This window comes from Triturus cristatus, chromosome 6 (genome assembly GCF_964204655.1).
Source record: "Triturus cristatus chromosome 6, aTriCri1.1, whole genome shotgun sequence".
NCBI classification, from domain to species: domain Eukaryota; kingdom Metazoa; phylum Chordata; class Amphibia; order Caudata; family Salamandridae; genus Triturus; species Triturus cristatus.
This window is the reverse complement of record NC_140589.1, coordinates 1844698614-1844723770: the sequence shown is the minus strand read 5'-3', so window position 1 is coordinate 1844723770 and position 25157 is coordinate 1844698614. Positions and strand designations below refer to the sequence as shown.

Here is a 25157-nt window from a genome sequence, read left to right as displayed (position 1 = left end):
GCTACTCTCGCCTGCCTGGCCATCTAGTCTATAAAAACCGGTGTTAGGGAGGATCCATAATAGTCCTGAATACTGGCAGAATAGCAGTTCTGTTGCAGAGAAGAAAATTTCAAGTATTTCCTACAGTCCTGAAAAAGGACAGCACACAAATGTCCTGAGAGTACCTGCCCAGAACTGGAAGCAAAACCAAAGATGGTGGAGCTCTAACTTAAGAGGCTGATGGAAAGTGCAGCTGGTAGGAAATGCGCACCATGAATCCAGCAAGTGGTCTTACGCGGAACAAGAAATAGCAGCAAAGATGGTTAAGGAAGAGAATGAGATCCAAATGATACGACTGGAATCTTAACTGGAGGCTTACTGCATGCTGTATGAAGATGGATTTTCTGGAAGAAGGAACGCATAGTTAAAAGTAGGAAGCCCATCCATGCTGATACTGTTACCATAAGCCATAGTTGCCATGAAGGCATCGTCATCAAGAAGAAAGGAATCTGCTTTGAGGCCGGGGGAATGTTAAATCTCCTGACCAAAGGAGTGTAATTTACAGCACAGGAAGACATGTGGCAAAGCTTGTATTTTACATGCAAAAATAAATTAGACAGTAGTAATCGGAGTTACTTGCCGTCAATGAGGCATTTAAATTATGGCAGCATCATTAGGGAGGGTTGTCACAACACCCATTGAACATAATAATGTACAGTGTGTGTAAAGTAAACATTACCTGTAGGTTGGCCATAGAACTGTTAACTAGTACATATTACTGAACCCAGTATGTATTACTGGGTTTATAACTCTGACCATGGTAGTCAGACAAGCAAATGATTTTCTAAGGTTTTTTTTAAACAAACTTTATTGGGTTTATTTTATTTCCTTCTTCTTTTGCCCATATGATAAACATACCATGCTAAATGATTTTCTAAGTAAAACAAAACAGGCGGGAAATAATGATCTCTCTCTCCCTGGTGACGTTCTCTTCCTGCCCCTGATTTTAAGGACACAACAACAAGGGCATGAAGTGCTACAGCAAGGTTAGCAAAGAGCATGTCAGAGTAGCTGCTGCTATCCATGGCTAAATCGAATTGTCAGCTCTGTCATCATCTTTTCCAGCTGTCAGACAAATAATGCAGCTCTTCTGCAGGATTCTGGTTGCGGTCCTTAGTCCAGTGCTGTTCCAGCTGAAATTGGAGTGGTATTTTGAGGAAGATGACAGCCTAAAACAAAGCCACTGCATAGAGGAAAGGAGGACTCTAGAAATCCCCTTTTTTCTTCCACAGTGGCACCTTGAAGTGAATAATGCCTGGGAAACAACTTTGTGTGCCTTTGCAAGGTAGATCAAGCATTGACCCTCCCATGTGACAGTGAAGAGCCAGGAACACCTATACTATACTTTCCCAAATGACGTCGTTGTGGTTTTGGAGGCAGGATTTGCAAATGCTGGAATTGTGATTGGGCCACAGGCTTCACATCCAGCACCGAGAGAGTTAAAACTGCACATGCCACCAGGAAAATGGACAGGGTTTAAACTCTGATGTTTTGGGAGGAGGCATGTCCAGGGAAGATACCAACAATTCTCAAAATATTTTTAAAGTCACGTGGAAAGTTTGGCAAGCGCTGAACAGATGCATTAGTGGTGCACAAAAAGGGACTGCTGTCATGTTTGTGGACAGGACTTGTGTGAACCACACTCACCACTATGACTGTTAATGACATCTGTATGACCCTACCTCCAGTGTTTTATTGGCAGTGATGGTTCTCAATTAAGGCATGCTCAAAAATCTTCCAGAGGATTCTTTCCCTAGGGAGATATTTCATGCTCAATTATGTCAAGAAAGCAGTGTGTAGTAGACACAGATGTTGTCAACCGTATACTAACTGCCTGCCTGCAAGAATAGATTGGTGGCTTCAGTACCAATGTATTTTATCATTATATCTTCAGCATCAGGATATATGAAGCTTTTTGGATTTCAGTTGGCCACAAAACTAAGGCTTTTGATTGTCATTTTTAGGTCTCGCCTGCGTTGCAGCGCATCGTTGCTTCGCCTTGGCGAGATCTATTGTCGTTGCTTTTGTGTCCGGCTTTTCTGGAAGCGGGGTTGGTGTCCACCCTGTTTTCCTTAGGCCCCGCCCACCTGGACTGGAGATTTAGCTTGCGCACGGCGTCTCTTCAGACAGGTGTGTTTATTTTTGCATCTCGCTTTCAGGTGAAAGTGCGATGCATATATAAATAAGCAGCAGACACGCGCAATGATGTGCACGCGCAAGGCATCTGTTGTGCACGACGTCTCTTCCATCTGCTGGCCATTTTGAACGCGCTCCCCTTGTCCAGCTGTTTGCATGCCCATGTCCGCAGACCCTGGGGGAGGAGTGCGCTCCGTTAAAAGGTTTCTTTCTTGACACTGCCGCCATGCAGGAGCCAGGGGGCGTGAGTGCGCTGAACTCGCCTGCTCCTGCGCCTGCGCCGGGCCGGCCTGCTTGCTAACTTCTCCCCCTGCTAACTCCGGAGCTGCAGTAGGTCAGGTCTGTCAGGTGCGCCAAGGAAATAATGTCTCCAATTACAGAAATGGAGCTCTGGACCGACCGACGCGACGTGCCGTTAACCCTTGTTTTAACAGTTGCTCTCTGACTGTTGCTGCAGACTAGCTCAGGTTTCGCGCTGCCCTACCCACACTATAAACCAACAATAACCACTGGATTAACAAGTAACCTTGGGTTCTGGAGAATTGTACTATTCGCTATTCGGTGTTAGAAAGTGTCACTGCATGAGTCTTCCCAGAGCCGCAAATAAATCTGCTGTTCTGATGGATACATCTGCCAGTGGATTCCTCACCTTGTGAATATCCCCTGCGCCAGCATTCCACGGAACTTTTCTTCCCCAGCATTCCACGTCGACGTGGGCGACGTCACAATACATCGGCTCCGCACGCGACTCCGTACGACGTCATCGGAGCCATAAGAAGCCCACGTCGGCGTGATGACGTCAGTTCCCTTTTTTCCGCGCCGTCGACGCGCAACGGTTTTTTCCCAGTGCTCTCTAGATACTTTGTAATCTAGTGGTGTATTCTTGTTAAAATCGGTATGTCTTCGACGAGGAAGTCGGGCTTTAAGCCCTGTAGGGAGTGCGGAGGCCTGATGTCCATGACGGATCCGCATCAGAATTGTTTATGGTGTCTCTCCTCTGATCATGATGTGGATGAGTGCGGGTGCTGTAGGAGCATGAATCCTAAAGCACTGAAGGAGAGGAAGACCAAACTCTTCATGAAGAAGATCGGTGAGGAGAAGAGAGGGAGGAAAAAGGAGAAGTCCAGGCGGGAGTCTTCAACTTCGAGGTCGTCGAAGTCGAAGAAGCACCATAAGAAGAGGAAGCATTCTTCTCGGCGTCGGTCCTCGAAGTCTAAGAGGTCGAGGTCGGCTTCGCCTCGTCGACGTCAGAGCAAGGTCTTGTCTCCTTCGCCTTCTCCGGATAAGTCTTCGAAGTCTCCCTCTCCGAAGCGGACTCTGGCTCGTTCCCCGACGCCGTCGCCGGCGCCGTCCAAGGCTTCGACTCCGGGTCGGGTGGAATCTGATGTGGAGCAGGAGCAGGAAGAGTCTGTCCCGGTGCCTGATGACTCCGCGGTTCCGGTGGAGGATTCGGAGGAGCCGACGCCGGTGGCTCCACAGGAGGATACAGGGGCAGTTCCTTATCCCCAATTCCCGGCTCCAGGTACGGATCCTTCGGGATTTCTGAATGCCATGTATGGCATTTTTCAGAGAGCATCCTTCCCATCCGGAGCACCAGCAGGTCCCGTGGGTCCGATGGCGTTTTCTCTGGGAGTGCCGCAGCAATACGCTCAGGCTCCTTTTCTGCCTTTTATGCCGATGGCGCCTTCTTGGCAGTTTCCGGCGCCGGTTGGGAATCCGGCTCGACCTCGGATGGATGGTCAATCTTCGGAGCCTTCTTTGACGCCGAGGCCGACTCCATCGACGCCGCATCCGGCGCCGCCGACTCCACCTGTAGCGCCTCCGACGCCGATGCCTTTGGCTCCACCGACGCCGCGTACGACGTCGACGACGCCGGCTCCCCGGAATCGATCGAGGCGGGAGGCCCAAAGGGTTTTGGAGGAGGAAAGATTTCGTGCTGAGGTGGAAGAAGGTGAAGTCGACTCTTCTTCGGATGAGTTTGGAGGTATAGAGGTAGCAAGTGGTTTGGATACCACCCCGGAGTGGGAGCATGCTTCTACAAGGTCTTCTCCACCACAGGAATTGGCGCCCTACCATGTTGTGATCAAGAAGGCCGCGGAGTTGTTAGATCTGCAGCTGCCCTCTGTGGAGTACAAGTCCAATCTGCTCACAGAGGTGTTGCACTCCCCGACGTCGGCTTCGGAGCCTTTGCTACCTTTCAATGAGGCTCTCTTGGAACCAGTGTTGGAGGTGTGGATGAAGCCTCTGTCAGCTCCAGCAGTTTGCAGGCAGGTGGCAAGGAGATACAGGGTTGCGCCAGGAGACCCGGATTTTTTATCCACGCATCCTTCTCCGGAGAGCCTAGTGGTGCAGGCTTCATGTTCTAAACATGCTTCGGGTGCTTTCCCCCAATCTCCTGCTGATAGGGAGTCAAAGAAAGTTGATCAGGCGGCCAAAAAGTCTTTCTCCTCAGGAAGTATGGCGTTGAAGTCATCAAATGCTACGTGCTTGCTGGGGCGTTATGTTCATGCCCTGATGGACTCTATAAAAACTCTGGCCCCTAAGTTACCTGAGGGGGATAAGTCGTCCTTCATGGAGGTTGTGGCGGACACTCAGGCAGCTGCCAGGCAGGTGATCCAGTCTGGGCTGGATACGGCGGACTCTGTGGCGAGAATTATGGGGTCGTCCATTGCCGCAAGGAGACAAGCTTGGCTCCGTTCCTCAGGGTTTTCTGCAGATGTCCAGGCCACGGTGGTGGATCTGCCCTTTGATGGACAAAAGTTGTTTGGGGAGAAGGCAGATTCTGCTCTTCAACGTTTTAAGGACAGTAGGTTAACGGCGAAGTCCTTGGGTCTGCAGGTTCCTGTGAGAGGTTCAACTTTCCGTAAGGCTAGGGGATTCGGAAGGTCATCCTTTCGCTCCTTCCGACAGCCACAACAACAGCAGCAACAACAGCAGCAGAATCCCCTCTATCGCTCCTATAGAGGGAAGCAAAGGGGTCGGAGAGGTTCTGGTCGCAACCCCTCTTCTTCCTCCTCCTCCTCTGCTCCTAATGAGGCTTCAGGGAAGCAGCCCTAGATCCCCCATCCCGGATCATGTAAGACCTGTGGGGGGTCGGGTGTCCTACTTTCTACGGGGTTGGAAATCTGTTACAACCGACCTTTGGGTTTTGAACCTCGTAGAGACTGGGTACGCCCTTCCCTTTCGGGAGTTTCCTCCCCCTTACCCTCCTTGCCAAGGTTATTGCTCGGAGGACCACCTGCTTCTCCTGCAGAAAGAAGTTCAAGCTTTGTTTCAGAAGGGCGCAATAGAGGTGGTTCCGGAGCAGGAAAGGGGTCAGGGATGCTACTCCCGGTATTTCCTGATCCCCAAGAAGGACGGCAGATTGCGTCCGATTCTGGACCTCAGAATCTTGAATTTTTACCTGAAACAGGAGAAGTTCAAGATGCTGACCCTTGCGCAGGTTCTTCAAGCGTTGCAGCAAGGAGACTGGATGGTGTCGCTCGACTTGCAGGACGCGTACTTCCATGTCCCAATCCTGAAGTCGCACAGGAAGTATCTCCGTTTTACGGTTGGGTCGCAACATTATCAGTTTGCGGTCCTCCCGTTTGGTCTTACTACTGCACCTCGAGTCTTCACAAAGGTGATGGCAGTGGTGGCTGCTCATCTCAGGAGGTCGGGGATTCCGGTTTTCCCCTACCTGGACGACTGGCTTCTGAAGGCAGAGTCCCCAGAGATGGTGCAGCGTCATCTGCAGGTGACAACTCAGCTGTTATTCGACTTGGGTTTTTCGATCAATGTGCCCAAGTCTCACCTGGTGCCCTCTCAACGCAACCTGTTTATAGGGGCAGTACTGGACACTACTGTGTGTCGAGCATTCCCTCCTCCTCAAAGGATTCTCGACATTCAGGAGATGGTCCCTTTATTCCACAGTGGAGCGGTTGTTCCAGTTCTGAAGGTCCTTCGCCTGCTCGGTCTGTTCGCTTCCTGCATTCTGTTGGTCAACCATGCACGCTGGCACATGAGGGCGCTCCAGTGGTGCCTCCGCAAGCAGTGGTATCAGCACAACGGGGATCTCGGGGAGTCGATCAAGATCTCCGGAGAAGCTGCAGCGGATCTGTCTTGGTGGAGCGTGGAGGGCAATCTGTCCCAAGGAAAGCCTTTCCATCTACCTCCATCGGTGGCCACAGTGATAACGGATGCCTCCACCCTAGGGTGGGGGGCTCATCTGGGGGATCTGGAGATCAAGGGTCTTTGGTCTCCAGAGGAGAGGTTGTTTCATATCAACCTTCTGGAGTTGCGGGCGATTCGTTTGGCACTCAAGGCCTTTCTCCCTTCCCTTCGCGGTCAGTCAGTTCAAGTCCTGACGGACAACACGACCGCGATGTGGTATATAAACAAACAGGGAGGGGTAGGGTCTCTTTGTCTCTGCAGAGAGGCCCTGCGGCTGTGGTCCTGGGCTCAGGACCATCAGATTTGTCTGATGGCAAATCATCTGGCCGGGGTGCTGAACGTGCGTGCGGACAGTCTCAGTCGGCAGTTCTCCGCCGACCACGAGTGGAGGCTCCATCCGGAGGTGGTTCGTCACGTCTTTCGGACGTGGGGGACTCCTTGGGTGGACCTGTTTGCCACCCGAGAGAACGCGCACTGCCCGTCATTCTGCAGTCTCCAGTATCCGATGCAGGGGGCGTTGGGGGACGCGTTTCAGTTGAGTTGGAGCTCACGACTCCTTTACGCGTTTCCTCCCATACCCTTGATTCCTCGGGTTCTGAGGAAGATTTGCCAAGACCGGGCCCAAGTCATTTTGGTCGCCCCGGACTGGCCAAGAAGGGTGTGGTACACAGATCTTCTCCACCTCTCCTCGTGCCCTCCGCTCCGTCTCCCTCTGAGGGCAGACCTCCTCTCGCAGTCGGAGGGGCAGGTTCTACACCCCCACCTCCAGAGCTTACACCTTCATGCCTGGAGATTGAACGGGGCAACCTGAGTTCCTTCTCTCTCCCACCTGATGTGGTGGACGTTATTTTATCGGCCAGGCGACACTCCACCAAGTCCATATACTCCTACAGGTGGTCTAAGTTTGTAAAGTGGTGTGGAGAGAGGTCCATTGACCCTTTAAAGGCTCATCTTTCTGATGTGCTTCAGTTTGCTCTTTCCTTGGCTCAGCAGGGCTGTGCTGTGGCCACGGTCAAGGGCTACCTTTCGGCCTTATCGGCATTTCTGTGCCTTCCAGATCAACCGTCACTGTTTAAATCTCCGGTTGTTCTGAGGTTCATCAAGGGCCTTACAAACATGTTTCCTCCTACTCCATTTGTAATGCCTCAGTGGGACCTTAATCTTGTCTTAACCTTTTTAATGGGGTCCCCGTTTGAGCCTCTTCATAGTTGTCCTTTGAGGCTGTTGTCCTTTAAGGTGGTTTTTCTTGTAGCCATAACCTCGGCAAGGAGGGTGAGTGAGCTTCAGGCTCTTAGTTCCAAACCTCCTTTTCTTGCCTTACATGCTGAAAGGATGGTTCTCAGGACCAGGGCTGCTTTCCTGCCAAAAGTTGTTACTCCTTTCCATTTGGGGCAGTCTATTACCCTCCCTGTTTTTTATCCACCCCCTCATCCTTCCAAAGAAGAAGAAAGACTCCGTCGCCTTGACCCGAAGAGGGCTATGAGTTTTTATTTGGACAGGACCAAGGACTTTCGTATGGATGACCAGCTTTTTATTGGCTACGTTGGTCGTTCTAAAGGTAAAGCGGTGCACAAGCGCACGCTGTCAAGATGGATTATACTGACCATCAAGATCTGCTACGCCTTGGCTGGTAAGACTCCTCCTGAGGGTATTCGTGCTCACTCTACTAGAGCTAAATCTTCATCATCTGCTCTGGCCCGGGGTGTTCCTGTGGCAGATATTTGTAAAGCCGCGACTTGGGCCTCCCTCCATACTTTCGCAAAGCATTATTGCTTGGACTCTGAGATGAGGAGGGAGGGCCACTTCGCGCGCTCTGTCTTGCAAGACTTTCTGGTATAGAAAGGTGGACACCCTCCTCCGGGAGTGGGGACTGCTGTGGGAATCTATTCACAAGGTGAGGAATCCACTGGCAGATGTATCCATCAGAAGAACAAGTTACTTACCTTCGGTAACGCTTTTTCTGGTGGATACAGTATCTGCCTGTGGATTCCTCACCAACCCACCCGCCTCCCCGTTGTCCACCTTTTGTATACCATGAAATAGGTCTTGTTTGAAATGCTTATATTTTCTCTTGTACATTTGTAGGTAATGCTTGTTTGATTAGCATTCCTTTGTTTTGTATGCTATGTATATGTATTGGTTTTTCTATATACTGTGTATACTTGGGATTGTCGTTGGTTCACCTGTTCGCCTCGAAGGCACGGAAAAAATGGGTGGAACTGACGTCATCACGCCGACGTGGGCTTCTTATGGCTCCGATGACGTCGTACGGAGTCGCGTGCGGAGCCGATGTATTGTGACGTCGCCCACGTCGACGTGGAATACTGGGGAAGAAAAGTTCCGTGGAATGCTGGCGCAGGGGAGGATATTCACAAGGTGAGGAATCCACAGGCAGATACTGTATCCACCAGAAAAAGCGTTACCGAAGGTAAGTAACTTGTTCTTCTGTTCATAACATCCCTTCTGGGTCACAGGCATGAAGCAATTGACAAGCTTAAATCCGGAGAGCATGAATGTTCGATGATAAATTTGGAATTTGATGATATCGAAATTTACAGCGACGAAAAATGTCATCGATTTATAACACCACATTTCCACTTCCTGTACCGCAGCGAGCTTTCCTTGTGTCACAGTTTTATTTTTAATTGTAGGGAGAGGGATTACGTTGCAGGCGCTCCGAGTATGTTTGCACGTTTTATTCGGGGCTAGACCAGCGAGTTAATGTACACGAACTACACATGCTGTTGAACGGCTGTTTAAAGGACTATAGGGTTGTCGAGCCGCAAAGGATTTCATAAACTTGCCTTAATATGTCTTGAATACGTTACGGTGCAATGGGTGTTTTTTCATTAAAAGCTGAGTCTGCATCTATGAACCGCCGGCTCGTGACTCAGACGCTTACACAGCTTTTATTGTAACCTCTCCCATGTAGTTCCATATCCTAGCATGGCCTAGTAAGCGTATTTGCAACCTTTTTGTTAAACCTCATTGGCTAGCTCATTTTTTATCGGATACTCGTCTGTGTCTTTGTGCCTACCTAATATTTAATCCTCGCTGACTATGAGGCTCGGGTCGTGCTCACGTTTCCTAGATCCATGAAATAGTGGTTCATCCAGACCAGCTTTCTCTATTGCATTCTGTTTATCTCATTTGAACAGCGGGACTACAAGTCCCAGAATGCAACTTACCTGTCATGGTGGAGCTATGCACACATTGCGACGGTCTAACGCTCATTCAGCGGACCTTGCTCATTTTGTTTTCTTTCATTCCATGGCACCGCTGTGAGAAGTTGGCCTGGTATATGCTGCTCACTAATTCTAGTGATCACCTTGTACCATGCCAAGCAACCCTTATGGTGGTGGTTGATGTCAACCTGGATAGACCAGCTATCCTAGTGGTAGCGTGGACAGTGCAGTCTTCAGGCTAAACTCTTGAGGGCATGTGAAGCCAGCTGTTTTACCATATGTAACCTCCTTGAATACCAAATGAAAGGACTACCCACAGATATATATTCAAAATATATATGTATTTATTTACTAAAAGTATCCCCTATACTCTTTATGAGCACAGAAGCACATTCGTTAAAACAAGGCAGTGTTTAAATACACAAAAGTTGCACAATTGTGGATGGGCCCGGGTGGCCCGCTAAACCATATACTAAAATAGTGGTATAAGAACCACGAATAGAAAAGTAAGAAGGCCTAGGGCCTTGGGAATTGCTGGGACTACAAGGAGCTAACAGTAGTTAGTGACCAGGAGGCCCACAGGATGCGTGTGCAGTGCTGAAAGTTACACGCGTGCACCTATTGGATTCAATGGGTGCGTAAAAGTCACAAAGTTAAAGCAAAGGGAGTCTTCCGGAAGCACCAGAACCTAACAACTTGAAACCTAGACACTACAGATGTTTCTCTACCCAGGAGCACCGGAGTGCCAGCGTTACCTTACCCACAGGAAGCGGGTGCATAGTGGTCAAAGTGCGTCGGGTAGGTCTATGGAGCCTGAGGATGAAGATGCTGCAGGCGGCCAGGCAAGAAGAGTTCCGGTGGATCCAAGGGTGGATCTGAAGAGTAGAAGACCTGTAAGCAGAGGGGACAATGTTCAAAGTCACTAGCCAGTGACCGGCGTGGAACCAGGAAGGAACCAGGCGATGTCGGGTGCCAACAGGTGAAAAACTGAAGCTTGTCTCTGCAGCCACGTGGAAGTGAAAATGTCGACGACGTCCAGGAGTCACTCACGAGCTGTCCCACGAAGGCTCTAGCTGATGGCGGTGTCGGCTTCTCGATTGGATCAAACAGGCTTTGGCTAATGCAAGCCACGCAGGAGTCGATGAAAGCTTGGAGCTCTAACCAGCAAGGTCAGAGGGGCTGCTCCTTTTCACAGGAGCAAGGGCCAGTCTGGAGCAACCAGACCAGCAGTGTTGATTGTAGATTTCGTCGCCAAGATGGCCACTAGCCAACGGGCCAGTAACCGGGATGACGCGTCGAGTGGCAAAAAGCAAAAGGGCCCCACGCAGATCTCGTGGACGCTGGAGGGCTGGTCTTTGGTGTAAAAGCTACTCGGTGTTGGGGCTTCTCAGGGCCCAGTGCACAGCGTTGAGGGTGCCTCAGGTGCCGCGCAGTCAGCGTGTCGTGGACGTTCCAAGATGGCCGGTCCCACGTCTCTCGGTGCCTCCACGGGTCTCTTCTTTGCAGGGACTGTGGATCGGGCTCTGAGATGTCTGGGAGTCTGGGTCTTGTCAGGCTCTGGGCTCGGTCTCCGGCGGGAGGCGGCGGCAAAGCAGTCATCGAGTTGCTGGATGGTGCCTGTATTCACAGGGTGGTCACTCCTTGGCCACAAGGGAGATTCTCTTCAGTCTTCTGTGCAGCAGAACGTCGAAGTCCAGTGATTCTTCTTCTTTAAGTCGAGTTTCAGGATGATCTGAAGTCTTGGAACACAGTTCCTACTCTTATTCCAAATCTAGGGGCCGGATTACCTGCTAGGTCCCTCCTCTGGGTGGGACCAGGAAGGGGGGTGGTTACACCCCCTTTCCTTTGTCCAGTTTCACACCAGGACTGGGGCTGGAGAGCCCCAGCTCCGGTTTGAACTGGCATATGCACAGGGACACCTTGTGTTCCCCGGGCATGTCTCAATCTATTCAGCCCTCCCTAACCCACTACACAAAATTCTGTCTGGGGTGGTGCTAGCACCTCCCCTGGCAGGAAACCCTTTGTCCAAACCTCCCAAGCTGGAAGGACTCCCAGCAGCAGGAGGGCAGACTTGTGTCTGTGGTGGCAGCATCCATTTCGTGATGCTGAGGCTCTGTCTAACTTTACCCGGGTTTCAGGTTGGGTACATGTCGTGTCCCTCTAGAAGGGTGGAATGCTACCCCCGCGTCGCTAGAATTGGCGAGGGGGTAGTATTCCAAATCGTATGACACCTTACTCGACATGTTTTGATAAAGCCAAACCAGAGTTAGCATTTGACCGCGAGGTCCATAATGCACTTAAGAGTATATGGTATGGCAATATCATGAAACAGCTAAAGGACGTTGTTCCGAAAGCTGCAGACAGGCTCAGCTCATGCCAGAGCACCATCTCACATGAAACCAAGCACTCTGCCTCCAGGATTGTTAAGGCCTGCCATAGGAGTGACTGATAGGTTACCATGTGTTCACCATATAGGTTAGATATAGATATACTATATCTAAGTAAGAGGTGATTACACCAACTTACCCCAGCTGAGTGATCAGCCAGTTGTGTCAAATAGTGAGGCCAGGCCAGGGGTGTCATAATACATGCTGCAGCCCCTGGTAGGCCTTGGATACACCTATGCCCTGGGTACCTGGAGTACACTATTACAGGGGCCAATAAGGTGAACCAGTTCCAATTGGTAATGCACCTAGTGTGCATTGGCATTAATTTAGGGAGAGAGCAGCAGGGCTGTGGGTCTGATTAGCAGGCCCAAGCCACACTAAGTCATAAAACCAGTGAAGCAAAAGCAAAAATTTGGGGTGACCATAGGATAGCAGACCCTACTCTCCTACAACCGCCACGTTTGAAATTACTTAAAGAAGAGTTTGATCAAAAACTGCCGGCAGGAAACGGCTGCTGTTGACTCAAATTCTGTCATTTGATCCCTGACTTGAAGTGAAAATGTTAGTTTTTCTATCTGCAAAACACAACAGTGCCTCGTGTGGTAATGAGTTCAGTGAAAAGACAGGTGCTTGCAGCGCCTGTTGTATTATTTGGTTGATTTGCATGTTTCTTTTTTTATCTTTTTACTTACTTTTAGTGAAAGGGTCATGAAAAGTAGTGACCAGAGTGGATATAAGGCCCCAAGCCCCATGCTTTTCGGGGTCTGCCTTAGTTCAACAACATCTATTAATAGATATGAAAGTGCAAGGCTCCTGCACTTCTCTCTTTGGATCAGGAATCCCTCATGCAGCATGTGCCCAGGGGTTCACCTTGTATGTGTGCCACTCCCCGTGACAGTGCATAACTTGTGTGTCACACTATAACATCCCCCGGTGTACTTTTTTGATACAGATAGATACAGTTCAAACATTTTATATTTGTTACGTAACCACCTGCAAATTGCAGGCATGTAGTGTGGCATCTTAATTAAATGCATTCGAGTTTCTCGGTCCATTCTTAACAAATCTTTTTTCATCGCAGTTTTATATAGCTCAAAACTAAACCAAAGATATTAGAGCACTTTACACGAGTACCTGATTACATTGCATAGTGTCAGATTTTATCTTTTTTTGGTAACAGAGAGATTATGTGATTTCCTCCCAGGACCATAAGGTGTTAAGTTAACGTCTCATCTTTTTTCGTAGCACTGCCAGTCAAGTATTTTTCATTACACAATGGAAATTGTACCTTGTTGTAACTTGCCACACAATTCTTAGTTAAGCAAACGGTTTATCCAGTAAGTAAAGTACAACATGAAAGTAGGCAAATACTGCCTATCTTCAAATTCACATAATTTTCTTGTTCTGTTCACTGCCTTCTTGATGGCAGTATCTGTTTACCAGCCGTTTGTGAAGTAAACGCGATCCCAACACTAATACCTGCAGGGCGAGAAGTCTGACTTTTACAGAAAATGCTGGACTGCACGTGCCTCGCACCACAGTATTTTTGAAATACCTTATGCTTCCTTGCCAGTGGCTCCGGCCCCTCCTGCCACCACTGCTCGCCCAGGTCGTCTGCCATCTTTCCAAACCCTCTGTGCACCACAATTAGGCCAAGACCGTCCTCGCCTCCAAGAATCACACAGTGCGCCAGCGACCCTCACACATGTCTGGCAGTTTAGTTTGCGCAGCTTTTACTTTGTATTCCAAACCTCGCCTGCCTCAGTCCCCACCTCTTTTCGTGTTTTTTAACATTACACAGGACAACATACCAAACCAGAGCACCACCTTTCCCATTTAATATACCGCCACTAGGCGCCATGCTGCTGGACGAAATAATGCGCTAATCCTTCACTTTTATATACAGAAAGGTAGATTAGCAGGGATGCTTTAGCTTTAAACATTTTTGCTTATAGCAGACATTTACAGCAAAATACTTGTTGAAGATCAGGGATATGTTATCTCCTTGTAAATAGCGGCTCACTAAAAGCTATTTTGGTACTCTGCACATTTAATAGCACATGTCATTATTACTACTCTCAACTGTACTGGTTTTCTCACTGTATGGAGGATAATAATCTGAGTGAGCCCTGGGAGATTAGGTGATTTGCCCACAATCACAGGATATTCAGCAGATGCCAGGAATCAATCTGATTCTCAGTTCCAATGTCGGCAGTTCTGGGATTGTGGCCTATATTAATTACTAACTTATCAGAACATGAGGGCTTACCTCTATCGTATATAATATAGGGCTGGCAATCTGCCCATTGATTAGCCCTTTGTTGGAATCTCTGTCATTCTGCGTTAATGCATCCTAAATGGCCACCAGATCCCATGTGGCACTTCCATCCCTTTCTCTGGGGCAGGGAACAGGCACAGATCATTACATTTAATTGGCGTCCATTCGCTTGTACCTTCATTCAAGTGCTATTTAATTGAAGTGCATTTTTTTTTACATAGGTTGTTGCTTTCCTCTCCCACCCACCACTTTCCATGTTGCTGATCGCTTCGCCCCCACCCCCTCCGGTCTTGCTTGTTTTGTTTTCATTGGGGTTGTTACACCACACAGAATTCCACAACTAACAATTGCAATCCAACCCACATACATCCACTCCACACCAAACTGCATAAAAAAGCACATTGCCATTTACAACCCCAATAGCTCTAACTCTCACAAATGCGAGACCTATTGCATTGAAAATGCTTGTTATCTTGGTGAATGATTTATTTCTATACTAGTCAAACAAATACAAGTGACTCAAGTCAGCAGGAAGGTAGTCAGGATGGTAAAACATGGGTAGCCATACACACAGTCAGCATTGTAGACCTAAGGTTGTGGAATTAAAGCACCATTTATAAGTAAACTTATCTAATTACCTTTATTAAACTTTGAAGGATACGTTTTTTATGGTTATACAGATTCAAAATATGTTATGAATGTAGTTTGGTGATGGACTAATGAAGCATAATTTGCCCTTTAGGAGACTCTAGCTGCTAAACTATCTGTCTCGTTACTGCGGCACACTGAGTTCATCCCCTCAGACAAGTGTTTCTATGAGGCCGGAATAGCTGCCAAGGTAAGTGAGCCAGTATGAGAGAGTTATAGTTCAGACATAGTGCCAACCAATGTGCATGCCTACCCAGAAGACAAGTGGTCTTAAGTATTTGTCCTATGAGGCCGGAATAGCTGCCAAGGTAAGTGAGCCAGTATGAAAGAGTTATAGTTCAGACATAGTGCAAACCAATGTACATGCCTGCCCAGAAGACAAGTGGTCTTAAGTATTTGTTGATGAAATATTATATTTGTAAACTTACTCATCAGAAAGTATTTAAGAATTAATTGTGTTTTGAAATGTTCATGTCTCATTGGTTCATCCATTCCTCCTGTCCATCAGACTCCTAGGATGTCCAAGTTGCAGATGAAGATGTAAACTTTTTGATAATAAAAGACATACCTCAGTCTTTTTGTTTCACTCAGTGTGATCATACTTCACTTTACAGCTACAGATGTGCAGTTGACACTTTTTTTCTCTGTTTGTCCCCGCCCAGCCTCCTGCATCTGGCTCAACTTGCGTAGATTCAAATAAGACTTTTCAAGTCATGGCCTTTCCTTGAAGTGGACCAGTTTGTTTTGTGCTTTCAGGGCCAGGGGATAAGAACCTCTTGCCTGACAGCCTGCTCTGCCCCTTTTTCTCCTGCATGTTATTGATGCCTTGGCTTCAGTGGTTCTTTTGGTTTTAACGACCAACATGCTATGCAGGAGTATGTTGTGGGGAAGCATAAGGCCTCAGGTCAGTGGATTCTTACTGTCACCAGCTCTTCGATTAGGCGTTTTTTGTGTCCAGTCGTTATGCCCTGACCATCAGACTAGAGCTCCTCTTTGGAGATGGTCTGAGTTGTAGCATATGCCTAAGACCATAGCATGTAGGTAGTGCTCTACAGACATAACATCACCACCTACTTAATGAGGTGATCCTGTTGCCTTACATCAAAGACAGTTCTGACATAACAAAGTGGTGTTAATATATTGGTTCATGCAAGAAAAGCCTGGCCTGTTTAATCCCACAGAAATACTGCTCATTGAGGTGTCTACATGGACTAAAACACCACCGTGCCATGCAGAGGCCTTTAGGTGTTTGAGCAGCCTACCCATGGGACCCATCTAATTTGCTTGCATGATATTCCACATCCAATTCAAAGTTCTAATTGTTGGACTGTAACGTACGTCCGTGATGGGCATGTTTGGCCAGGCATTAAGATGGCTCCAGTCTTTACTTTTCGGTAGACTCCAAACAGTAACTATCGCCAGTCTCTATTCAGGACCCAAAAGGCTCAAACATGGGACCCCTCGAGTATTCAATCTCTTTATGGCTCCCTTGGCAACATTAATAGTGTTTTTGGAATTAAAGTAGTTTCTTATGCTGATGGCACTCAGATAATCTTATCCATAGGCAAAACTGCTGCCGTCCCATAAGCTTTCTTTAAAATGTGCCTTTCTAAGGTTAGTGAATGGGTGCAGTAGAGTGACTCAGACAAAATTGTGATTCTTATTTCTGGAGCCATCAAGAAATTTCGGATTAATGATTGGTGGCTGATAGGGCTCCAAATTCCTCCTCCTACAGTACTGGTAGCAAGGAATCTTCTAGCTAAATTTGATAGTGACCAAGTTCATACTGTTACGTGTTGCATTACTCCGTACACTAAAGAAATTCTTAGATTTACTCCCTTTTGAAGACATGAAATTAGTAGTTAATGAATTCATTATTTCCAGACTCTACTACAACAATAGCCTTTACCTTGCCTTCACCACATTCCCAAACAATTGCTGCAGGTGGTTCAAAAGCAGCATGAAGATTGGTCTTAATATTACCTCACAGTTCATCTATCTCCTAAAATCTCAAAAAGCTTCAGGCTGGGTCTGGTGGCCTAGTGGACTAATGCATCCACTGTAGGAGTCAGTGTTAGACCTCATGGTGTGCTTTACAAATACGCGTTATGTTATTTTAAGATGCTCATCTTGGTCTATAGTGAATATCATGAAACCTGTCCCAAATCTTTGGAAAAGATTCCAACTGAACAACGCAAGAGACCTGACATTCAGCAATGCTGTGCTCTTTAAAATTCAAAAAATCAAGCTGATAAGAAAAGGTCGAAAAGGTGGAAGATCCTTCCCCTTCCTAGCAACAAAGGCATGCAATAAGCTTCCTTTCGCTCTTCGATCCATTATTATGAGGATCCTTTTAAGAAGCTTTTGAAGACTCGGTTATTTTCCTCATCATAATTTCACTTTTTGGACAAACTACCTATGATTGTTGGTTAGCGCCTGGGAAGCCCTTTGTGGCAGCTGTTTGCCCTTCATAAAACATTTTTCATTAATTTCTTCATTATGAGCAGGAAGAAAAAATATGAATCTATCTTTATCTCGATAATTCACTAATAAAACTGGTGTGCTCCAAAAAACCTAACTGCAGACATAGTTTCTTTGTGGGCCTGATACCACTCTCACATGCTTGTCATTTTAATTCTCCATCAAGGGAGTCACTATTGACAGGCTGCCATTCCACCCACTGCAATCAATCAGTTGTGCTGTAATTGCTTTAGGAAATGTATATGCTGTCATATGATCAGGTTTTCAACTACCGAATCTATGCATCTAGTAAACACAGCTGCTGGCTCTTTAAACTGTTCCTGCCGCTGTTTGCTGCCTTTCTGACTCCATTCCTTTGTGTGACATTTGTTTTAATAAGGAAACTATATCATTTGAAGCATACTTAACAACTTTAATTTTACATTTATTGATTGTAGCCTGCAAATTGCCACCTACTAAAAAAATATTTTTTTTAAGAAAGATTTTAGTTTAAAAAAATCATCTTGGTCCTTCCCATATGCCGAGCTATTCTGATGGATTCATCTGCCAGTGGAGTCCTCACCTTGTGAATATCCCCTGCGCCAGCATTCCACGGAATTTTTTCCCCAGCTCTCCACGCCGACGTGGACGTCATAATTTTACGGCTCCGCTCGCGACTTCGTATGACGTCACAGGAGCCATAAGAGAGCCACGTCGGCGTGATGACGTCAGTTCACTTTTTTCCGCGCCGTCGACGTGTAACGGTTTTCCAGCACTCTCCTTGATTGTAGAGTTACTTTGTAGTCTCCTTCTGGGTTACTGTTTCTAAAGTACTCATGTCTTCGTTGAGGAAGTCAGATTTTAAGCCGTGTAGGGAATGAGGGGTCACATGTCCATCACTGACCCCCATGAAGATTGTTTATGGTGTTTGTCGTCGGATCTCGACGTGGAAGACTGTTCCTGTTGCAGGAAAATGAACCCTAAGGCTCTAAAAGAAAGGGAAATGTAAATGTAAATGTAAATGTAAATGTCAAGGTACTTATAGAGCGCACTGTCACCAGACGGCCACCTTGCGGTGTCGCCTTTGCGGTTTCCTGGCGCTGATACTCATACCGCTGTGGAACCCCTCCTGGCTTTCCCTGTGAAGTGCCCACTCCTGGGCACCCCCAGGGTGAAGCCAGGCATCCTTAGCGCTGTTGGGGCCGGTGTGGAGGCTAAGCAAGCTATTGCCCAGAGTTGCAGCGTGGGACCCGTGATTAGAATAGGCACCGAGGCGAGAATAGACAGGTCCGAGGAAATTGAGCCCGAGCCCCGCCAAGGCGGGAATCAAACCCTGGTCCCTGGCCAGAACTCTGCTTCAGGGTCTGCCACTCTAACCATTGAGCCACACTCCTCCACAAGCGAAGCTGTTCATGGCCTAGGCGAAGAAGGAAGGCAGAGGTCGAAAACGAGATAAGTCGAAGCAGGAGTCGTCGACTTCGCACTCGTTGAAGTCGAGAAGACACAAGAAAAAGAGGAAGCATGACTCTCGGCGCCGGTCGACGAAGAGTAGGGCTTCGAGGTCGCCTACACCTCGACGTCGCAGTAAGGACTTGGTCTCTCCTTCGCCCTCTCCATCTCCTCGTGTCTCTCCGGAGAAGTCTCCTTCGCCAAAGATAACACCGGCGCAGTCTCCGGCACCGTTGGATTCTCCAGCTTCCGACGCCGAGCCTGATCAGGTTGCCGAACTCTCTCCTGTGCCTGAAGGTGAATCTGTGGATCCAGTAGAGGATCCGTCGGCTCCGTCTACTCCTGGTCTGGATACAGGTTCGAATCCATATCCGCAATTCCCGACTCTAGGCACGGATCCATCGCATTTTTTAGGTCTCGCGAGCCAAAGGCTCGAAAGAGACATTTTATAACTGGGCTTTTCAAAGTGCTGCCGTGGCCTAAAGCTACAGTGCACGTGAACGTGCACGCACGCAGCCGCCAATCACTGCTGCGCGCGCACCACTCGCGTGCTTGCCACACAGCGCTCCCGTCCAAGCGATCGCGATCACTTTCGCTTTGATCGCGATCGCTATTACTTTCGTTTTCGGCCGCGCGGCCGAATGCTTGTTACTATTGATTCCCTTATATTACACCAAACATTGCCTGCAGCACGCACACATGCATGCCAGCTGTCCTGCCTGCAAAACACCTACACAGACTCTTTATAACTTCAACACTGTATCGAATATGCAAATACGTGCTACTAGGTATATGAGTTTTCTGCATTTTTTGTTCCACTCCATCCCTCTTAGCTTGGAGCTTAATATCCGCATCTCTCAGTCCTCCCTCGCCCTCTTTGCAATGATAGTGCCCCTCACATATCCGTGGACTTCCGGTGGCACGCCCCCACGCCTACCTGCGGCATCCTCTAAGAAGGGGTCACCTCCGGTGGCTACAATGAATACACGACTTCGCCCTTATTGTCAAGTCGGTAGGTTGTGACGTACAACTATCGAATATTTAAACCGAAGTGCGCACCACCCCATCCCCACTTATCACACAATAACCGGTGGGTTCTCTTTAAGACACCGACCCCAATCGCGTAGGATGAACGAAAAAGAACGACGGGGTCGGGTGTAATAGAGACTCCTTTCCCTTGGTACTGTCCACACAATAGTCGCAGGCCTCTGGGTCTGATGTATATAACTGTCCCTGTTTATTTAAGAAGAAAAAATGCTTTTGTATTGAATTACCGCGTCTGTTCGAGTTGGTAGTTTCGTTATTACCGATTATTGGAGGCGATAGCTTCTTCTAAAGTAGAAAGGGGCTTATTTACAAGCCTTTTGCACCACTTTTGCGACATTTTTAGCATGGGACAAGTGACGCATCGGTGGCGCAAGAGGCTTGTAAATCTGTCCCAAAAAGTCTCAGAATAAAACGCTTTTGTTTCTGCGTTTCCCTAGCACCTTAGCTCTGTGAGCATTCAATGACTACGTATAGGGCACCTTGGCCTATAGAGCTGCATTATGCTCGCCACTTTTCTCCCCGTTAAAGACTTCCAAACATAGACGTTTGTAAATAAGATGGTTTTTGACTAGCACTCTTTCAAGCCCATTAAAAGATCAAAACAAAAATGAATAACAATCAATGTGTTCAATTACACTCAGTCCAAGCACCACCCACACAAAAGGAAAAGTCTGATCCTGCCTGATTTGAAATAATTATTTTGTGGCATCCACTGGTCCATGCGAGGCAACTGGTACTTCTGACTGCATCATTCATAAAAAGATCCCACTTTTCTACAAAGCCCAACCGCCCACCCCATACTACTGCCACAGGCAGATGACTATAATTGGCAGGTGGAAAGATGATTTGTCTTTGTTATGGAGCACCAAACCCCATATTTTTCGTAAATATTTTAAAATCTCTGCTTTGTGAAATGTATCATATCAAGAGCACTTGGTGTGCACCAACATTGCACACTTTGGGGTGTTTAATGACCCACGGTTCTCTTGTTCCCCTGACGTTTTTAAGTGGGTGAAGAGCCCAGGTTCCATTAGTGTGAGGCCTGTGTGTTGCAGATGGCCCTAAATGTATAGATCTTATGATGGGTTCGGGTTTTGATCTTGAATGACTTGACACTTGTTGCATTGACTATCCCCAGAAAGAAACATCTCTGCCTCAAACCCCCTCTCACCCAGCTCACAGAGGAGATTTATACTTTTAGTACGAGTTGTGTTTGGAGATCTGTGCCCCTTAATCCGATAAATTTGATGGAATCCAATTTCAAAGAGTTATGTATTGTAGTTCTCAAACTGCAAAAATTACCATTTTTTAATTGTTTCTTATCAACACTGATATCACACAAAAAAGACAAAAACTGCCAAAACGTGTTTCACCCGATGGCCAGTTGGCAGAGGGCTTTTTCAAGGCGAAATTTCAGAAGTGTGATTTTATAGTTTTAATCCAGTAGTCTGAGCGACGTGGTCTCTGCGGTCCCAGGTGTAGCCATTTGTGAGGCGCGTGCCATCTCTACATTGGGTCTCTACAATGGTAGCGCGAATCCTAGATTTATCCACCCATCTGAGCATCCTCAACTTTATACTTTTTTAGGTCTACTGATGGGTGAGCGGTCTCAGAGGTAAATTTTCTGAATCCCTCAAAATCATGGCCAGGCCACATCTCTTCCACTCTTGCGAACATCTCTCATTCACAGTTGTCGTAAATCAGCCACACCTCTTCCACTCTGGCGCACATCTCTGATTCACAGTTGGGGTAAATCAGCCACACCTCTTCCACTCTGGAGTAAATCTCAGATTCAAAGTTGGCATGAATCAGCCACACCTCTTCCAATATGAGGAACATCACCGATACAAAGGTGGCATGTGCACGTGTTTACATTTGAATTATAAGGGTGTCATATTTCTGTACTCTTTTACTATGCACAGGCTATGGTGTTGCACATGCTTGCATCTAAAAAACGTTTCAATACTTTGTTTACATCTGAAATATCAGGGTGTCATCTTTCTGCGGTGAGCTGTATACTATGCACGGGCTGTGGTGTTACATATATTTACATCTGAAACACTAGTGGAGTCATCTTTCTGCAGCCTACTCTTATGTTACTCTACAGTGATTGTGTTGTTGCACATATTTACATCTGAACTATAAGGGTGTCATATTTCTGTACTCTTTTACTATGCACAGGCTGTGGTGTTGCACATGCTTGCTTCTAAAAAAAAAACAAGCATTTGCAATGCAATAGGTCTCGCATTTATGGGAGTTTGAGCTATTGGCATTGTAACTGACAATGCGTTTTATTTATGTTTTACAAACAAAAACATAAATAAGAGGCATTGTCATTTACAGTGCCAATAGCTCAAACTTGCGTAATTGCGAGACCTATTGCATTGCAAATGCTTGTTTAGTGCTGTGTACGGAGTTTTCCAAAGAGCAGCCGTGCCATCCGGTGCACCTTCAGGTCCCGTGGGTCCAATGGCATTCAGTTTGGGCGATTCCGGCGGCGAGGGTAGGTGAGCGTGCACACAATCTCTGGATTGCCAGACCCTAACTGTTGGTGTCCATTTTTATCCCGCCGGAAATTGATGAGGCCATACTATTTAGGCCATTAGGTTCCGTGACAACAGTGGGACATTGCCCACTGTATTGCGATGTGGGAGGTAGGTTTCCCCTCTCATTTTTTGTAGATAGTATTTGATACCCTGGTCCTGAAGAATTGCCCACGATCTTACTGACAACAAAGGCAAGAAACATGTCGACCTAATCAGAGAGTAGGACGTAGACATCTAGGCACATAACTCCTAGTTTTACGCCACTCTATTGAGTTTTCATCAGGCAATTTACCAACCAGAATAAATATAATTCAAGGAATAATTGACCTGTTTTAACTCACTCACACTACATCTACACTACTGGGCCCCTCACCCCCACTGCACCAAACGGCAGGGACAAAAGATCTCCGACAAAGAGCCCCATTTATGGCAGCGCCGCCCCGACGAGGAGCAAGCCCATATGATGAAGCATGGCACCTAGCTTGCTGGGTGTGTGCGGACTCCAGTTCCGAAGAGGGATCTCCCCCCTCTCACTTTGAACAGTAGGACTCACTTGTTGATCCTACATATCGAACCGAGTACATTTCTGACCTTATATGTCTTTTTACACTTAGGAACTGCATACCCTTTCTTACATACATTCAGTTTGGGCGTGCCACAACACTATGCTCAGGCACCATTTATGCCCTTCATGCCGATGGCGCCATCATGGCAGTTCCCGGCGCCGTCTGGAGAGCCTTCCTCCTGGCCTCGTCTGGATCGCGTGCCTTCATCGGAGCCTCCCATGCCGCCGGCGCCGACTCCAGCTGCGCCGCGTGTGACGCCGCCGACTCCATCGGCGCAGCTGACTCCGCAAACAGCGCCGCCAACGCTGTGTCCTCGGATCTGCTCTCAAGGAGAGGCTCAGAGGCTTATTGAAGAGAAGCAGTATGGTGCAGATGAAGTGGAGGAAGGTGAATTGGGTGACTCAACGGATAAGTTTGAAGGTATTCAGGAGGCAAGTGGATTGGACACCACTACTGAGTGGGAACTTTCTTCTTCCAGATCTTCTCCGCCTCAAGAGTTGTCTCCTTACCATTTAGTGATAAAGAAGGCCGCGGAGCTTTTGGACTTACAGTTGCCTTCTGCGGAGTATAAGCCAAACTTACTGACTGAGGTTCTTCATTCGCCTTCCTCTATTGTCGAGCCTCTGTTGCCTTTTAATGAGGCTATCTTAGATCCTATTATGGACGTTTGGCGCAAGCCACTTTCTTCGCCTGCTGTTTCTAGGACTGTGGCGAGAAGATATAGAGTAGCTCCAGGGGATCCGAGCTTCCTTTCCTCTCACCCTTCTCCAGAGAATTTGGTAGTACAAGCATCCTGCTCCAAACAATCTTCGGGGACTTTTCCACAAGTGCCAGCTGACAGAGACTCAAAGAAAATTGAGCAGTCAGCTAAAAAGGTTTTCTCATCAGCTAGCATGTCACTAAAGTCAACTAATGCCACTTGTTTGTTGGGCCGCTCTATTCATGCCTTGATGGACTCTGTAAAACAGTTGGCTCCAAAATTACCTGATGAGGAGATGGGTTCTTTTATGGGGCTTATTTCTGACACTCAAGCTGCAGCTAGGCAAGTTATTCAGTCAGGCCTAGATACGGCTGATTTTGTGGCTAGAGTTATGGGTTCTTCCATAGCTACTAGAAGGCAGGCTTGGCTCCGCTCTTCCGGATTTTCATCTGATGTTCAGGCCACTCTGGTTGACTTACCCTTTGATGGGGAAAAGCTTTTTGGAGAGAAAGCGGATTCTGCCTTGCAGAGGTTCAAAGATAGCAGAGCTACTGCGAAGTCATTAGGTTTGCAGACACAGTCGAAAGGTTTTTGCTTCAAAAAGTATAGGGGTTTTGGGAGGTCTTCCTTTCGCACCTTCCGTCAACCTCAACAGCAGTAGCAGCAACAAAATCCTCTCTATAGGTCCTATAGTGGAAGACAAAGGGGGCGGCGTGGTTCTGGCCACAATCCCTCCTCCTCCTCAGCCTCCTCTGCTCCCAATGATGCTACAGGGAAGCAGCCCTAGATCCCCCATCCTGGATCATGTGGGGCCTGTTGGGGGGCTCTTTCTGCATGGTTGGAAATTGGTCATGACGGACCTTTGGGTTTTAAACCTTGTGGAGAATGGGTACGCCCTTCCTTTTTGGGAATTTCCTCCCCTTACCCTCCTTGCTAAGGTTTATGCTCAGAAGACCATCTTCTTCTTTTGCAGAAGAAGGTTCTTGCATTGCTTCAAAAAGGTGCGATAGAGGTGGTTCCAGAGCAGGAAAGGGGTCAGGGATGCTACTCCCGGTATTTCCTGATACCCAAAAAGGATGGCAGATTGCGTCCGATCCTGGACCTCAGAGTCTTGAACTTTTACCTGAAGCAGGAGAAATTCAAGATGCTAACCCTTGCACAGGTTCTTCAGGTGTTGAAGCAAGAAGACTGGATGGTGTCGATCGACTTGCAGGATGCGTATTCCACATCCCCATTCTGAAGTCGGACAGGAAGTATCTCCGTTTTATGGTTGGGTCGCAACACTACCAGTTTGCGGTCCTCCCGTTTGGTCTTACTACTGCACCTCGAGTCTTCACCAAGGTGATGGCAGTGGTCGCTGCCAATCTCATGAGGTCGGGGATTCCGGTTTTCCCCTACCTGGACGACTGGCTACTGAAAGCAGAGTCGCCAGAGATGGTGCAACATCATCTGCAAGTAACATCTCATCTATTGTTCAACTTGGGTTTTTCAATCAATGTGCCCAAATCACACCTGGTGCCCTCTCAGCGCAACCTGTTCATAGGGGCGGTACTGCACACTACTG

At 47.7% G+C, this 25157-nt stretch overlaps 1 protein-coding gene across 2 annotated transcripts in view; it reads left to right on the top strand.

Annotated features, from left to right (window-relative positions):
- Positions 1–25157, top strand: part of IFT172 (intraflagellar transport 172) — a 1173227-nt gene that overhangs the window by 1026289 nt on the left and 121781 nt on the right. For both annotated transcript variants that reach the window (XM_085613308.1, XM_085613307.1), the window contains one exon: positions 14920–15015. In XM_085613308.1, the coding sequence (XP_085469434.1) occupies positions 14920–15015 (96 nt within the window). The remainder of the gene's footprint in view (positions 1–14919; positions 15016–25157) is intronic.